At 37.6% G+C, this 17,772-nt stretch overlaps 1 protein-coding gene across 11 annotated transcripts in view; it reads left to right on the top strand.

The window, feature by feature from the left end:
- Positions 1 to 17,772, top strand: part of ABI3BP (ABI family member 3 binding protein) — a 146,737-nt gene that overhangs the window by 54,162 nt on the left and 74,803 nt on the right. For 5 of the 11 annotated variants that reach the window (XM_069021557.1, XM_069021521.1, XM_069021526.1 and 2 more), the window contains exons 11-21: positions 3,096 to 3,176; positions 4,460 to 4,534; positions 7,112 to 7,171; positions 7,666 to 7,740; positions 8,891 to 8,959; positions 10,948 to 11,022; positions 12,457 to 12,516; positions 12,897 to 12,962; positions 14,551 to 14,625; positions 16,489 to 16,554; positions 17,080 to 17,154. In XM_069021557.1, coding sequence (XP_068877658.1) covers positions 3,096 to 3,176; positions 4,460 to 4,534; positions 7,112 to 7,171; positions 7,666 to 7,740; positions 8,891 to 8,959; positions 10,948 to 11,022; positions 12,457 to 12,516; positions 12,897 to 12,962; positions 14,551 to 14,625; positions 16,489 to 16,554; positions 17,080 to 17,154 — 777 coding nt within the window. The remainder of the gene's footprint in view (positions 1 to 3,095; positions 3,177 to 4,459; positions 4,535 to 7,111; positions 7,172 to 7,665; positions 7,741 to 8,890; positions 8,960 to 10,947; positions 11,023 to 12,456; positions 12,517 to 12,896; positions 12,963 to 14,550; positions 14,626 to 16,488; positions 16,555 to 17,079; positions 17,155 to 17,772) is intronic. The other 6 variants (XM_069021537.1, XM_069021564.1, XM_069021575.1 and 3 more) reach the window with 6 other exon arrangements.

The raw sequence follows: 17,772 nt of genomic DNA, 5'->3' as shown, positions 1-17,772 counted from the left end.
GAGAAAAAAAAAGGAAGTCAGGAAACAGGGAAGTGAAAGTGAATCCTTTAGAAGGAAAATGTTCTTTTAGTGTAATTTTGTCTTGCTATGGCATATGGAAAAATAACTTGAATACTTAAGGATTTTAGCCAGACTTTTATGAGTAACTTAAGTGAGAGATCTCAGCACCAACCTTTTGCAAGGGTTGCATTTAGGAGACAGTTTAATATATAGGCCTAATTAATTGAGCTTAGCAATAGGATCTACTTCACTGTATTTCATTCAGACACTGCTATTTGAAAAATCATACTGGATTCTTTGAGTAACGCATAATAATTATTTTTTGGGGAAGGTTTAAGGGCTGGTGCCAGACTGGCAACAGAACATTGATTTAAAAGGAGCTCTGTGCTGTAGCAGCTATTGTGTCATCAGCCATGCTAGAAGAGAAGAAAGGAGCTCCAAGTATTTCAGCAAGCAGTCTATCTGAAAGGCTCTGTGAGCTGGGCTGCTCTAGTATTCCACTGGCTCTTTACCAAAGGGTGTGTTTTGTGATGTGACACAGTTTAGTAACTTTTTTTCATGTATTTGTCCACCAGGCATCCCATCATTTTCTTAATTTCAATCCTTCCCTCCCTTGGCATGCATTTCCATGGAAAGACTTGTTAGTAAGCTCTTTCATTCTTTGTTTTTGCCAGGCTTGTTACAGTATTTTCCACCCACGACTAATTTAGTCTTGACACAACAACGCAAATCTGTACTGCTTTCCTCAATCTTTGAATTGTTGTCTAATATACCTCAGACTACCACTACAACTTTTTTCTCCTCTAAATGGGTCTTTCTGTTAATTTCACAGGGAAATTGGAGCCCACCAACACTTAGAAATATGAGCACATTAGTGGGACATGAAAGCACTAGTTGCTTAAAAAAAAAGAAAAAAGAAAAAAAAGCTAGTTATTTCTTTATGTAAGGGGTTATACTATAATTTAGTGAATTAGATTAGTGAAATACAGAATAGACTTGAAAAGAAAAGTGTGAAAAGTGCTGCCACTGAATTCATTAGCTAGGGTTAATGTTCAGTTGAAATAACTCCTTTGTAGACATGTCACCCAAGTTCTCTTCCTTCTGTCCTCCTTCTGGCCCCTGAAGTGTTCCCCTTGTGCTCATGTGGTATATCAGGAATGAGATTAATGTTTTCATCAGAATATCTTAATTCCAGTTGTAGATGAAAAGAAGGTCAAGGGAAATTAGAGGAACTATAGTTTAAGAAATGTTGTCTGAGTGCATTCTTGTTGTGTTCCATGTGGGGATAGTAAAGTAACTTGGCTGTGTTAATGCTCTACTTTGCAGATAGCCTTGAACCACTACAATAGGCCTCGTTCACCTGGTACCCTGGAATAGTCAGAGGCATTTCTCTTTTCTCTAATTTAGCTTTCAGAGCCTAAACTTTCTTCTTCCTGTATCTTTTTTTAACAAAAATGTCTGCCTCAGTTTCATGTCATCCCTACAATATTTTGTGCAAAATGGAGAGCTTGGTTTCTTTTGTTCCAGTTCTAGGCATGCTTTATCTTATTCAGCTTGTTCAGCTAATTTAGCTGACAAGAAGCATTTCATTTGAGTGAAAACCCTCTGACCTCTAAAAACAAAAATCCAAAACATCGTGGATTCTGTATTTGCATTTGGTGTGGGATTGTTTGGGGTATTTTTCCATTATTGCACCTCACAAATAAGAAATATTAGCTTTTGAAGTGCTTCTGAGGTACAGGTTTGTTAGTTGTTGCCTCGGTGTTTCTTATGAGTGAATTTTCTCCCATAAGTTTCATAGGGAGAAATTGCTCTACCTTCTCTGGACAATGAAATCCTCCTTGCACTGACAGTAACAGCACTGTAACTGATTTACAAGCTGAATTGAACCCTAGCAAGGCAGCATCTGTAGAGATTCGAGAACGTGCGGCACTGAAAGCACCATACTCCAAACTAGAAAATAGTGTAATTGTTGTAACTGTAATAGCATCTAAACCCCACTATTTAGAATGTGGGAAACAGCACTTTTTTTTCCCACTAAATTAAATAAGAAGCTTATAAACCTCCATGATCAGTTCTTGCTTGAAGCGTGTTCAGTAGATTGTGGAAAAAGCTTGGAGAGCATGCAGGAAAAACCAAACTGTCTTCTATTGTGTCTCAAAAAGAAAGTGATCTTTTATTAAATTACTACTAAAACTTAGTGCTATATTGATGCCAACCACCAATATTAACAATCTCTTCCAAATAGCAACGTGTGCTAAATACTGTGCAGTTCGCTCTGTGGAGGGAATTAATGCTCTTGTGACATTCAAGGCTGAGACGTTACCATTCTGTGTTCCATATGCATAAGCTTTGTCATTTTACAATCTTAGATGATCAATTCTGTGTAAACACCTCTGGGATCTCCAGCAAGAAGCAGAGGAAAGAAGTGACCTTGACTTTCTTATCGCTGGCATTAATTGTGACGTGAAACGGATGGCAGAGGATAGTTATGCAGTTGTATATTAAAATATAGCCAGCAATTAAGTTTAGATACATTTAATGGCTTTTTAATAAACTGCCCATGTATTACTCTGAAAATATAGAATTAGAAAAATGAATGGAAATCAAAATCTATTCTATAATTACTAGAAAAATCAAAGAGCTGAGCTATTACAGGTGAGTATTTATTATGTTCCTGTAAATTTTTATATTAGAAGGATTAAAAACCATTCAGAGTAACAGGGAAAATATTTGTAAATGCACTTTGTGATGAAATGGATCTTGTGTAAAATACATTTTACACAATTTTTCCATAATGACCTTAAGAGGCTGTAACAGAAGTACAGTGTGAGTTTCTGACCTTAACTTTGTTCTTCATCACTTGTGTTTTCTTTTGTTAATATAAAACTGCATCAAAATAAATCCAAAACATCATATAGATTTCACATCTGAAAACAAAAGTAAATGCTAATTATGATGGAGTTGAGCTGCTGTAGAAATCATTCTAATCATGTGACATGATGAAATGGTGATAAGAAAATCAACAGGCTTTGGGCAGCAGATAAAGAAAAGTTCAGAGGGATTTTAAATTACATTAAGCTTCTTTCTTCTAGCTCAGGCTGAGAAAACACATGGACCTGAAGAATTTAAATCAACACCTAAACCCAAACTGGTGCAAACTCAAAACATATTCGGTAACTAATTTTGCTTTTTTTACATTCTTTCTACATTAAATGCTTTTTTATCTCCAGCAGAATTTTTCTACTTCTTGCTGTATCCTCTTTGTGTTGGCTCCAAAGGAAGTCCTGATTAAAATATTCTGGCTCCTTTTGTGGTTGCAGTGACTAATGCTGGAATGAATTGTAAAGAAGGATGCACCTAGCTCTAGATGAACTGTGGCTTTCACAGATTTGTCTGCATGATTCAATTTGATTTTTCAAATTAATGCTTTCTGTCTATGTGATCTGCATGGTTGACATAACATAAAATTTCCGTGTGTAAAATTGATCTCAGTGATAGAATTGAAATAATTACCTCCTTGATTTTCTTCTGATTACAGGTTCATTTAGGTAACCAACAGATATGAATAAGAACAATTTTATGTTGCATGTGATGGGATATAATTTTATTTGCCTTGAAGGAAAGAGAAGCTCTACTGATTTTTTTCATCTTTTGTCTCAGTGTTGTATGGTTAGTTTTGTGATTTGGTGTTACATCTATTTAGTTCTGGTATTCAGAATTCTAAATTCTCTAATGTTGATTTTATTGCTTATACTTTCTTCCCTGAGCCATGCAAAATTATGAAGGCAAATCTAAACTTGAGTTTGTATTTAATTCTATTTTTTTTTAAACTTTGCTTAGATTTTTCTAAAGCAGAGCCGGCCTGCATACAGGATATGTATGATAAAGGGAAGGACCAGAAATGTTTGCAGGACTAAAATGCAGATCTTCCCATGAAGAGGACTACCAATGCTTCTCAATAAATGTATTTTACACAATCCTATTGATTCGCATTAATATCTTACTCTCACTTTTTTCTTTTTTCATTTACATTTGACAGCAGATTTCCAGAATTTACTGAAGCTAGTCAATCTATTTCATTTTAACTTTTAATCAGTTTTTTTTAACCATACTCAACTTTCCTTGGTTTTGCTGTGTTTCAAAGATTGAAATATGAAAATTAATCAAGATGGATCATTGATTAATTTTAAACTAGCTGCTCATAGTTACTGATAGATGTTCACTGTCAGATTCCCATGATTTAGAGATCTTTGTTTAACAGTTAGGGAAAAAAGAATGCATACCTTTTTAAGTGACAATTTATGTGTGGGGTTTTTTTCTAAGTTGGAGCTACTTTTTCTTTTTGATTAAATATCATTGTTTTCAGCAGTGAGTGGTCCATAAGCCAAATATAAATATATGTTGTGCCCTGTAGTATTCTTAATCAAGTAAAGTTTTGGTTATTTTTTTATCATAGCTTCTAATGAAATACAGTTACTTCCTTCTGGATCCAGAATCCCTGATGCTCCAAAAAGTCCATTGACAGAACTTGGTAATTACTTTCTTTGTAAATATGAGTAAACTTTAGTGAAAAATTGTCTTCACAAAACTTGTCCCAATAAGAGAAATAATATAACTGAAACACTAACACACAAACTCCTTATATTCTACCCTTTTTGTGGTGCTTTGTACACCCTTTCATTACACAACTGGGCCCTAAGCTCAGTGCTTTGATGCTTGTGTTGGTGATGAGTGGGGATGTTTCAACAAGTTATGAGCATCTGGAGTGGGAAGAATATGATGTTTGTGTGGATGCTTTCTTCCTCCTCCCTTCTTTCTTACTCTCTTCTGCTGGGAGACATCTCAGATGTGAATTTACCCCATAGGGGGCTATTTGTGTATGTTAGGTATTATTTCTGTGTCCTTGTTGTTACCCTAAACTCAATTTTGTCCAGCTCCAAGTGTGCAGTTTTTGCAACTGACATTGTTGAGCTGTTTGTGGCAGGTGGTGTCCAGTGCCAAGCCTTGTCCCCATCTCTTACCATCTCGTGCCTCCACTCCTCTACATCGTACCCGGTGTCTCCCTTTCCCAAGACCTCTGATTTCATAACAGGCCTGTATTTTCTCTGGGTCTGTGTTAGTCATAAATAGCTCATTCTACCAAAACTATTGCTTGCTGCTCCTTTCTGTATTAACAGCTATTACACTAGTTACCTGGAGGGCCCTTGAATCAGGTTCATTTGTATTTCATTAAGCATTAGTCAGGAAGTTATCATAGAGTAGTGCTGGCTTATTTAGACAACATGCTTTTGCTTAATGTAGTCTGCCAAATTCTAAAATAACTTCCAGGAACACCTCTTAGTTAATGAAATGCATATTTGAAGAAGATTCTCAAGTACATGAAAATAATCCTCACAATTTCTTCTTAATTTGATAGATTTTTTTGACAGCTCTTTTCCAGATATGTTTGAGGGGATGGGGAGAGACATTTGTTTTCTCTTTAGTGAAAGACATTTGGTTAAATCCAGTTAGAGGCAGCATTGGAAAGAGAGAGACATGATGATTTAAGAACCTATTTGCTATAAATGTAGCTGAAAAACTGGAAATTATTAGGGATGTGAAGTATTTTTTCTTTCTGAAAAAAAAATCCTGTGTTTGTCTCAGTGGTAAAGGTGGAATAATAGCAACACTTGAGGAAAAAATAAGTATTTCATTCTAGTATTTATTCTGGTTTTGTTCTCATGTCTTCCATTCTCTCTGAATAGTTTCACTTGGCAAAAGTGGGATTTCATTATGTGAGGCTAGGTCAAGTCATTGGGTCAGCTGGAGCATCTGTGCTCCCCATGAAGTCACTGCTGAAGTCAAAGATATTCTGTGGGAGTCAGGGGGTGGTTATACAGAGGAGATTTCTCTGCACTGTGCCTCTGCATGCCTTGATCACCTGCTGTCATAAAATCAGCAAAGCAAGCAAAATTTAATTTATGAAGTTCAGCTGTGCCTGACTTGTATTCTGCCCTAGTTCCCCTGAAGAATGTTCTTCTTTATTTTTCTATCTTGATTGTGCTAGAGGGAGATCTCTCCTTTGTTTTGTAAACTTTGTGTGTGGTCAGTATATTTTGAATTCAAATGTTTCTGAAAAGATAGCTTTCTTAACATGCCTTCAATGTTCTGATGCCTTTGGGAGATCCCTTGTAGTTCTTACTGGATGTAAATGGATCAATGGAGGCTTGTGCCAAAAGCTGTGAATCGTATGTTCTCTATAAATATAGAATAGAATGGTTCCATTTGCAAGGGAATGATTTGCATTGCAATGATCATCTGGTCCAGCTGCTGAGTCCAACTATATCAGGATAGTCACCTGAGATCCAAACTGTTAATGTGAAAAGATGGATTGAAAGTAAACAGGAAAGCAGATCTAATGTACGAAAAAAAGGCTGTTCACTTTTTGGCATGTATTCATATTGCCTATACTAGAAATGAACACTACACCTAAGTATTTGAATGAGGCTTTTAACAGAAAGTAAAGTGGTTACTGACCAGTACACAGTGTTGGGTAGGATCTGTAGCAGGACAGTAGTGCAAAACCTGCACGTGGTGGAAGCTTGTTCATGATGGCTTTTAGGTAAGAATGCCCAATTCCATCTTGACTCCATTTTCATTAAAGCACACCTCAGGTTATCCATACTTCAAAGTGAACAAACCAGAAGGTCTCGGTAATGATCCTCATTACAGATAACAGATAGTAGGTGTTGTTTACTAACTTTCACAATTATTTCACTGATTTCATTGTACTACTCTTTTCTTACATTTTCCCATTGCAACTCCTTTAAAAACAGTTATACATAATGTAATAGTGACCAGTTTATGGACACCTGCAAGTGGTATGAATATCAAATTAATTGTGTTTCGGTTGTAGCTGCCTCACTGTGAATAAAATCTCTTAAGTAATAATGATTCAGCTTGATTAGATAAGACATGCCCAAATATGAATGGGGTAAAAATTATGGAATGAAGAGACATTCAAACCAAATAAAAACTTGCTAGTTACAGTTGAAATTAGATTTTGTATCACTTGCAAGGAGAGAGTCTGTCTTGGAATGATAAAATTTTATTTCATGTTTGCTCTTAGCTACTCAGAGGCCAGCCTTGAAATCCATATCTTCTGCAGAAACGAGAGAGATGGAAATGGGTAATTAGCAGATTAGTTCAATGATTTTTTTTTCCATTATCTTAGCATCCTGTAGATCTGTAAATGTTGATCTTGGCTACCAACACTCACAGAGAGCTGCTTATTCACCATTCTTGTGTCTATGTAACGACCTGGAAAATGTATTTATTCTCAGTTTAAAAACTGCCTAAACACAGTGTTGTCATGTCTTGTTGTTACCTTACTTCTTTTGGTTTAGCTGCAGCTCTTACCCAGAAAATTTAATAAGAGAGAATATCTTGGTAAGAGATCTATCAAGCATGTGGAACTTGCATTTCAAGGCCAGAAACCTCTGTTTCCAGCCATCACCTCCCCTTGTCACAGCTGTTGTCTCACATCTCCCTTTAGGCCATCTGCCATCTTGCTCAGCTTTGCGTTAGCATCATCTGGAACTGCACAGCCTTCACTCAACTATTTGATGCTAATCCATCAAGTCACAGCTCTCTCAGCATTTTAAACTTAGGTTCTTTTTTCAGCTTTTGAGGAAAAACAGACTGTTTCTTCAGGATCCAAACCATCTGGTACCATAGAAGTGCAACCAACCCAATCCGGTAATGGTTTCTCATGAGGTTAATCCTCCCAACAGTGGAGGAGCCATAGTGCCTCTCACTAAATAGTTTGTTCAGTTTGAGATAAATGAAGAATAACTGTAGGTATGAAAGCCCTGCATCAAGTATCAGATCTCTTTGTGACATATGAAATACTAAACGAGTAGTTCAGGGTGTTTTCCATGTTCGGCAACAGCATGTAATTCTTAGTTTTAAAATTAAATTGGACTTACTGTAAATACCAAATTTAAATAGGACTGTCCACACCTGAGTTTCATAAGTAGAATATCCTGATTTGCTGAAGGATTCTGAGTTGTAAGAGATGAATGGAAACTGAAGAATTTCCAACATATTTTGAAACTGTTGCTCTTCTTTTAGCCTTTCTGTATAAACATAGACATAATTCTGCCCAGATTTCTAAACTGGCACCATAAAAACATACCACTGAAGATTCAGATGCTTTCTAGTTGGTCCTTACAAAATTTCTGTTATGTGTTTCTCTTATTTTATAGATGTTATTTGCCTGGGGCAACTGACAGTTTTCCAAAAGAAGGGAAAAAAGAATAACATGAAAGCCAGTTGGAAAGATTTCATTTCATTAGCATGCCAATAGTGTAATATCTGATGCATATGATTTTGGAATAAATTAACATTGACGGAAATCCATTACTGAGGGGGAGATTGATTACAGCAGTAGTCAGCTCTTCACATGTCTGACAAAAGACAGTTTTTATGTTTCATTTGGTCCAGTTCCTGTTTTGTCATCCTTTTTCCTTCTCTAGTTTCAGCACCAGGATATCCTCTTTCCTGATCCTAGAAAAAAATTCCATGGATCACAGTTTGCTACTTTTTATCCGTATTTTTTTTCCTATTTTGAATAGCCTTGTATTTCCTGTTTTTAACTCTATATTTCACCTTCTTTTTGTGTGAGTCTGATAACAATTTGGTCATTAATTGCATTAGATATTAATGCATGGTTTTGGGAATCATTTTGAAGTCACACTTAATAAGTTATTATGTTACTTTCTGTGGAACATAACGTGTTAAATATTACCCAAAAGTTTTGTCAGCTTATGAAGGAATACGATGCTGTTGCAGAATGTTTCTTGTCACTTCAAAACCACACAGCATTATTTTTGCTTTTATTTTCCAGCTTCACATGACTCTTTTCCTGTTATTTCTACTGCCCAAACTTTTACATCTTCAGATATACCAGGCACTGGTAAATTCTAGTAATATCCTTTCGCAAGCATACCCTTTTGATTAGTTGGTGCTGAAAAGTTTGTTGCTGCTTCCATGTTGATGCTGAGATTTCAGACAGCTGTTGCATACTTCTTGCCTTGGGTGTTGCCCTGCATCTTATTTTTTCAACTCCTGTATCAGCATCCTCATTCCTGGGATCAGGCAGAGCACAAGTTTAAAGCAAGTCCACAACTAGCTTACAGAATAATGCAGTATTGATCAAAGAGGTGTGTCGGGAAAAGATTCAAATTTTGCAAGGCTTAAGGCTGCTCCAGTCAAGTAAAATATCATACTTTTTAGTGATAAGATTTTTTTTGTTTCCTTCTTCCTGCCAGTTTTTCCATGTTCATATACAATTTGCTGTGATTTTTTCCTAGGTATTGTCTTTAAATAAGAAAGTCAACACAGCTAAGGCCAGGCCTTTCCAACTAAGTCTACTTTGAGTTGTAGCTTTGGGAATAGATTGTTTTTCCTGTAGCCTTAGGTAGGAGAGGATGCTCAAGTTTTTTAAGCATTGGTTGAGCATGATGAAGTTGAGAGGTGAGGACAATGGTGAAGGTAGGAGGAGATGGAGGGGAAAGGAAAGCAGTTCATTGCCCAAATCTTCTCTGACCAATGCAGCAGGACTGTGTTAAATTCTCTGCTGAATAACCTACTGGTTCTTGGCATCCCAGTATAGTTCAGGTTTACTGCATTATTCTACAAAGCATCCCACTCCCAGGCAATGATTTTAAATCAGATAAGTTCCCTCTTTTACATAGGATACCTGGGACCAAACCTGACTGAAAAATGTTGGCTGAAATTGAGATGCTGTATAGAGCTAAGTGACTTAATGAAGTGGTGCCAAAACACTTTAATCTCCTGAAAACATATTTTTCCCAAAAATTTATGAAGAATTTTTGAGTTCATGGATAGATATGGTTTAAGTTGTAGAGCTATTTCTTCAAGGTGCTATTTATGCATAATGTGCATGTAAAACTCTTTGTGAATATTTGCACACATGGGAAAGCTAGAATAACCTCTTCAGGTAAGTAATTAGTGATGGTATTTGAAATAGACAAAGGAGGTTCATTTTTAAATAAATAAGTAAAAATAATAAATGCTTTGCAGAGCAGTAGAAAATAAAATTTCAAATTTCTCTCCACCAAATGTTCCTTCTTAATTTACTTACATGAAATTATTTCTCAGGAGTTTTGGTTTTGGGGTGTTTTTTTACTGCAGCTAGAGATACTACTGATTTGGAAGTATCCATGCCTATTATTACTACAGAGCTTCAGTTGTTAGAAATTGCATGGGGCAAAATTGATAAGTTAACTTTATTATAGTTTCAAAGATTTTGTGTTCTTTTTTTTTTCTTTTTTTTATCCTTGCTGCTATTTTTGGAAGTTTTGCATTGCTTTAGTTGTCACCATCACAGTAGTTCATACCACTTATTGCTGTTGCTAATTAGATGCTCGTCTGCACTCATCATTCATCTTTGTAGATGGAGGATCAGGGGCAAAGAGGAGAGTTCCCTTTAGTTGGTTGTGTTTGGTTTTTTCATTATTAAGCTTCCCAGCTGTAGACCTGCCTTTCTCAGTTTTGGGGGTTTTTTCCCTGTGCTGAGAGAACTTTATTGTGAGAGGGAATAAAAAACTTACACATATTTCTGTGTAAAGTTTCCGTGAAAAGTCTGGCCCACTGACTACTCTCTGGATCCAAAGGTGTTCTCTTACTATCTGCCGTGCATTATGTGCTAAGATTATTAAGTAATAATAAGAATGCTCATTAGTATGAATAGTTAGGTCACCTGGTTTCCACATCGATTTCCACACCAGCCTAACAGTCCATGAGACAGAGTAATGCCCAGCTGACTTGCAATTTTCCCTGTGCTTCCATTTTAACAATGCAACATCTGTTTGCTAACTCCTGAGCTATCCAGGTAGCTCTGAGGCAGTTAAGCCTTTTAACACAAGATTATCTTTCCAGATTTAGGTGAAAGGAAGCCTCCTTCTTCAAGATTCACAACATCTGGCATGCCAGAAATGCCACCAATCTCAGCTGGTAATGATATCTGTCTTTTTAGTTCTACTCACATCTAGGCAGTTTCTCAAAAGACACAGCAATGCTTTGCTAAATGGAGGGTTTATTCTGACTTGCTCTGTGAAAAGCTGGAGAGACAGAAAGTAGCTGCATCTACTGCAACATTTCAGAGATTTGGAATGAAATATTGCAATGACAAGATTAATTTTTTTTTATGTTGGTAAACAATTAGCTTGTCCAGGTTTTCTTGTGGAGGATTGGATAGATGGATATATAGATACATATATATGGAGGCCCATTGTTAGGAATGGTTAAGTAAGCGTTAACATGTCAAATTTGTTCCTTTTGCACATTGGAAAAGCACCTCCACAGGCAGAAAAAAGATTTATCTGCTGTTCTTAAGCAGATAAAAACACTTTGGTTAGTGAGTCATTGAATGTTGTTAGAAAAGGATTAAGTCGAAGGGACCTGAACAGAAGGGTTTCCACTTCCAAAGATTGGGAATATCAAAATATCCCAGAGGAATCACTCAGCACCATTTCCTTATTGCCATAACTTCATCCACGTGCATGTTTGTAAACTGTCACGAGTCTTGCCTGCCTTAAACCTGAAGCCAAGCCCAAAGCAATGGGCAGAGATGCACAGTGCTAATGAGTACACATAGACTAGATTTGACACTGGTTTGTGTATTAGGTTGTGCATTCTCCCAGTGCAAAACTAGGATAACAGGGTATGAGGAGATCACTTCAGTAAAGGTACTTGTTCTTCAGTGTACAAACAGATGTTGAGTTGTACGAGTTTAAGTTGTAAGATGTGCTAGAGTTCTGTGGAAAATTTTCCTTTTTTCACTTGCTTGCAAGCATTTTTCTACAGAGAGAGAAATCCTCTACACTGTGTTTTATTGCTGCCAGGGACAGTTATTTCTGAGCCACAGAATGAAGGATTTCATTGATTGTAGGATAAAGTGAAATCAGATCTTGAATTCTAAATGAAAAGGTGTGATTCTTAGTTGCCAATTGTCCCAAATTAGTGTGTTTGAGATTGCTCAAAAAATACCACTGTGGTGGTATACTGGTGAAATACCACGACTCTGATTGTTTTTTCACTTACATGGAAAGGGTGGGTCGGGGGGGTGAGGTGCACCACCCCATCGTATTACCTCTGCAAAAACTGCTAGCATCTGTCAAGGATGTGTAAGGAGTGGCTTGGTGAATTGGATCTTTAGGCATTTTTCTGCTGATGTAGAGCCATTTAGCTACTGAGGCTCAGGGAGTATTGTGTTAGTTGCAACCACAGCACGACACTTGCCTGCGGGTTTGAGTCACAAGGTACTGCCAGGAAAGGGCACGTGTGGCCCTAAATACAGACATTTAGGGCACTGTGAGCTGGTGCTGCTTGTGCTGCTGTGGCAAGGCTGAGTGGAGATCTCAAGACCATTTCTGTGTCTGACTGTAGCAACCGAGAGACCAGTCCTGGAATCGACCTCGTCTGCTTCACGGGAAACCACAAGGATGGGTAAATAGCCAGCGATTCCCTGCTTCACTGCTTACTTTGGCAATGCTCTCCTCTGCAGTGATGAGCCTGTTCAGATGTGCTGGTGTCCCAAAAAGTGGGTCAGTGATGTGGCTGGACCCTTATGGCTTCTTGCTAAAAATTATTCTACCTGTAAATTTTCTGCAGCCATTTCTGGGGAACCGTTTCTAGGTTTCCTCTCGTGGCTTGGCTGCCAATGCCAGTTGAAAGGCAGCACTGTGCCACCATGGGGAGTGATGCTGTGACATGGTAGCCTGGCCCAAGCAGGATGGGGTTCCCTTCTTTATAACTCTGTCTTGATGTGACCTGTGTGACAGCAGCCTGTCTGAGGACCTGAAGACGGTTTTTGTGTTTGATCTTAGCTACTCGAAGACCAAGGCCGAAGTCCACCACTCCTTCCTCCCTGGCAACTCAACAAACTGTGATGGGTAACTAGCAACAGCCTTCTTTTCCCACTGTCTCCCATCCCTTTCACTTCCCATCACACCTCCCACCCCAAACCACCTGGCATCCTTGTCATCTTCCATGGAGAGAACAAAGCACCTGCCACACTGGTTCTGCAATTCTGTTGTTTGATCCCACGCTTTTTCCATGGCTGATGAGCATTTTCTGCAGGAAGCATGTGACATCCTGCAGAGACACCACGTTGTTGCACCTGGCCTTCAGCTCCATTTCCCTGCTTCTTTGTGTGTGGGTAGCGGGCCTTGCTTTCTCTGACGCATTCAAATATGACAGCGTTCCTAAGAGACAAATCCCAGCTGGGCTGGCACAAGAACACAGCACAGCAATTCAGCTGTCCTTCAGACATTCCTTGGGCAAGGCTGCAGCTCTTGGTTGCCTCACCACTGACTTTCAAGGTTGCTGGTTTTCTTCTGCCCATGCCTTTCCATTGCCATCATCTGGAAGTGGGAATGCCCTGCTCTGCTGCTGCTTTTGAGGCTGTGTTAAGTTTTTCAAAATCAATACCTCATTTCAGCTTTTGGTTAATAACAGGATGTTTCTTCGCAGTTTGAGACACCAGCAGCCTCTGGCAGTAATGATATTTCTTGCAGATTTGACAACTATGCAAGGCGGCAGTTGTCCCAAGAGATATTGTTGTGCTTTTAGCCAACCCGTTACTTATCTGGCCTATATTGGGGTAAACCTTAAGTGTAGGTATAAATGTGATCATACATGCAAACCATAGTTAATTCAGGCATTGGCTATGGCACTTGGCAACAGTGGTGGAGATGCTTGTGGCGACAGCTTCTTTCACACTGGCAGGTGTGCAAGACCAGTTCTGTGTCCCTGTCGTATTTTGTGGCCCATGGAGCAACAAAGTATTATGTGAGCAGGCTGGTGAGACTAACATCTGAAGCTGAGTGCAAGTCAAAAATGTAATGAACAGTATTAAGTGACTTGGCACTTTCGTCTGGAGCAATCTTGCTTTCATATCAACTGAGATATTTCACTCACTTCAGAATCTTTTCCAGGGAATTTACATTCCCTACCTTGCATTACTTACAGTAATTTTCTGACCTTTCTTGGTTTTAATGTGGAGAAATCAGATACTTGTAATTATAACAAATCATACATATTTGGCTGGGCTAAGGATATTCGTTTCTGATTCCCTGCCTGGTGATGTTGTCTGAATCACTTTTTATGTTCTTTTATTTTTGCCAAATTTTTAAATTGGATTTTTTCCAGTATCTTCATCTCATAAATTTGCTTTCTCTTTGACTTCTCTTGGCCAGTGGTCTTGTACTTTTTCAATCTTGCATTCCTTCTAACCACATGGGAATTTTTTCCATATTCCTTGTATCATTCTGTTTAATTTTTTGCATTATATTTGTGTGGTTTTACACATCTTTGCACATTAACCTCTTTCTTTTTAAAATTCTGCTAATTTTGCAGAATGTATTTTTTTTTCAGTTCTTTATTGTTTGCAATTTAAACCGTTGAGTCCATGGTTGCAGGTGATGCCATGGTGTCATGGTTTATGTATTTTTTAAATAATAAGCCACCATTTTTTTCCAGCCCCACTTGACTTTCTTCATGTCACTTCTACTCCCCAAACTTCTACATCTGCAAAAATGTCAGAGCGAGAGACTGGTAAATGACATTTATTTTATTTTCTATCCTTGATTTTTCTTGATATTTAGGTGGTACAATTCAGATGTCTGTAATATGTCCTGTATTTTTAATGTTCCCTCCAGTGATCTTTCATTTGTTCATTATAGCTTCATGTTATTTGTAATAATTACCAGTGTATAATTAGCAGTTCTAGCCTCAAGTAAGTGATCCTGATACCACCTGGCTCTTTCAGGCTAGTATTGTATTACTGAAGGGTTCTGATGTGGTCAGTGGAGCAGAATTTAGCACTCAAGAGGAAACTCTTGGGTTTGATGGATTTTGGGTTAGCAGCATAACAGTTTTCTTTTGCAGGGGGAATGCTAGTAGACACCTTTTGAAGACATTCATTGGTTGGACTTTGGTTTCCTGGCTGTTTAAAGTAGTCTCTAAAAGGCTGCTGCAGTACAGCATTTTGGTGCTAAAAGTTATTTTTACAGTTACTTCTGCTAATAATTTATTATTTCCCTCCATGTATTCATGAAGAATACAGGTTTTTAAGCACAATTTATGCATTTGTATTTGACCATGATATTTTTCCCAGAATATAGTCATAAAAAAATAGTAGAAGGTTGCTGTGAGGTTCTGTTCATGCTAGCATGATTTAAGCAAGTGATATTTTATTAAATCAGTATATCAAACATCACTTTCTTTCTGGGGACCAATCAGATGGAATTGGGTTAATGAGCATTAACATAGTTTGTCTTCTGAAAATTAGCTTATTACAACATACATACACTATTCATGTTTTCTCTAGTCTTATTTTGTTAAGGTTTGATCAGTGTTCTTTTAGCTTCTCATCACAGATAAATTTAGAAAAGCTTTTATCTGTTGCAGAATTCCCACTGAACACAAACATGATACAGCTGAGCTAATGCTCAGTGGGCGGTGCTCACAGTTTTCTTGCCTCTGCATGAAGGCAAGATTTTTGTTTTCTTTTGAAGCTGAGAACTCTATACAAGGTCATTTCTATCTTCATTAGACAGAAACGTTTTAGCAGTTTACCAGGCATGACTTTGCTTTTGTCTGCAGCATTGTTCTCCCCAAATTACCACAGCCTTCTCTCTTGATTTAAAGAACTGGGCTACTTAGGTTACTTATTACTTGGCCTTACACTTTCTTAAATCGTGAATGTTCTTAACATTAAGAGCACCTACTCTTCATTTTTTCATATAATACCCCTCACAGAAATGTTTCTTTCATGGTCTAGGCTGCATAATTTCTCTAATGGAAATGATGGTCTTAGGGGCTGATAGAATCCAATTTTTTTTTTTTTTTTTGCATTTGTGTTTTCATTAATGTATTGTCAGAAAAACAAAAAACTATTTTTAAGCCGTTTTCTGGCAACGGATGGTCTGTCTCAATAATCCTGTTTCTGTCAAAGTAGCTTTATGGCAGTTGCAGGGAAAATCTGATTCTTGGCCAAAATATGAATTTGTTGGAAAAAGTTTTGATACCACCTGTGCGAAAATTGTGTGCATGCTGTATCAAAATAATATTGGGCATTTGCAACTCCTTATCTAAAAGACTTAACTGGCACATCCAAACTAAAGTGTAGGGAGAAGGGTTTTGCTGTCAGCTGTTGCTATTGGATAGAATTTTAAAATCAGATGCAGACAGCTGGCCTTGTAGTTAATGCCTAAAATTAGATGTTGTGTGTCCAAAAAAAAAAATTACCCCATGAGACAAAAATGGAGTAGGCTACCACAAATATCAATTAGAAGTGTGTATACAAAAAATCTAAAATAAATTTATATCCCTTGGACCTGGTAAGGGCTGAAGATCACCTTATCTAAAGGCTGATTTCACTTATTGTTTCAAGACTATTTTCATATTTGATCTTAGCTACCCGGGGATCCGGCCTGAAAATCACTTCTCATCCCTTCGTGGAAACCAGAGGGAGCGTGATGGGTAAATAGCATATAATTCCATTAGCTTTTCCATCCCTTGCCATCCCTTCCAGCAGCTGTGGAAAGTGCCAAGGTTCATTCAGACACGTTGCTTTGAAGACTGCTTGATGCTAAGCTTTCTCCCCACGCTCCACCCCCACCCCTGCTCAATTCAGCCATTTCTGTGCAATCTAAGCTGGAAAATAAATCCCCCCACTGACTGAATAAGAATCCACAAAAAGACCTCTTCTAGCTTATGTTGCCTCTAGGTTTCTTCTGGTAGCTGCAGTTTTCTTTCAAAGAATGAGTACTTTAAAAAAGAGGCCAGTGAGAAGAAGATTGCTTCACATGAGCTACTGGAATTGACCTTCCTTCATTTCACACCAGCTTCAGTGCTCATGTAACACCTCATTTCTCAGCTGATCTTTGCAGCTGCTGTCACCTTGCTTGATCTCACATCAATACTGTCTTAAACTGTGCAACAGCTACTGGCCAAATACTGTGGATCTGAAGCCAGTTCTAATTTTAACTCCAGATTTTCTTTCAGTTTTTGATGAAAATCAGCACATTACTTCAAGATCTGAAACATCTGGCATCCAAGAAATGCCATCAACTGTACCTGGTAATACTTGAAAAAGTGATTTTAAATAGAAATTGCCACAGAGATTAATCAAAACTTTGATATATTGTTAGTTAAGTTTAATATGATTCAAAATAACTTCAGAACTGTTGTAAGTTGCTCTCTCAAATACCAGATTAATTTAGGAAATTTTGCATGAAGTAGTAAATATTCTCTTCTAATTTTGGCCTACATTCCTGGTATATTTACAAGTCTGTATTGCTGTGTTTGATGTTAATAGGCATCTCTTATTACATAAAGTAGAGCTCTCTTTTTAAGTTGCAGTACTGCAGAGCGGTAGAGTGAAAGCTAATATAAGTTTTGTTTAAATCCCTGAGTGAAACTATTCTAAGGGTTGAAACTGTTGAGTAAGTCCCATAGAAACAGCAGGAAAAATAGCAGTGAACATATAGGGTTCCAAATGGTGGAGAATAGACCATTAAGTACTTTAATTTGAATATATTTAAAGCAGTGATTTAAGTTAGACATTTTGCTGCAAGAAAGGGAGACTGCAGAGGCGGGAGACTAATAGAAACAAAAATGTGCAATATCACATGTATTGCTATATTGCTTGAGTACACATTTTTAAATAAATGGCACAACATTGTAATTAAAGAAAAC

Source organism: Aphelocoma coerulescens, chromosome 1, assembly GCF_041296385.1.
Source record: "Aphelocoma coerulescens isolate FSJ_1873_10779 chromosome 1, UR_Acoe_1.0, whole genome shotgun sequence".
NCBI classification, from domain to species: domain Eukaryota; kingdom Metazoa; phylum Chordata; class Aves; order Passeriformes; family Corvidae; genus Aphelocoma; species Aphelocoma coerulescens.
The sequence above is the reverse complement of the archived record's forward strand: the minus strand, read 5'-3'. Positions and strand labels throughout refer to the sequence as shown.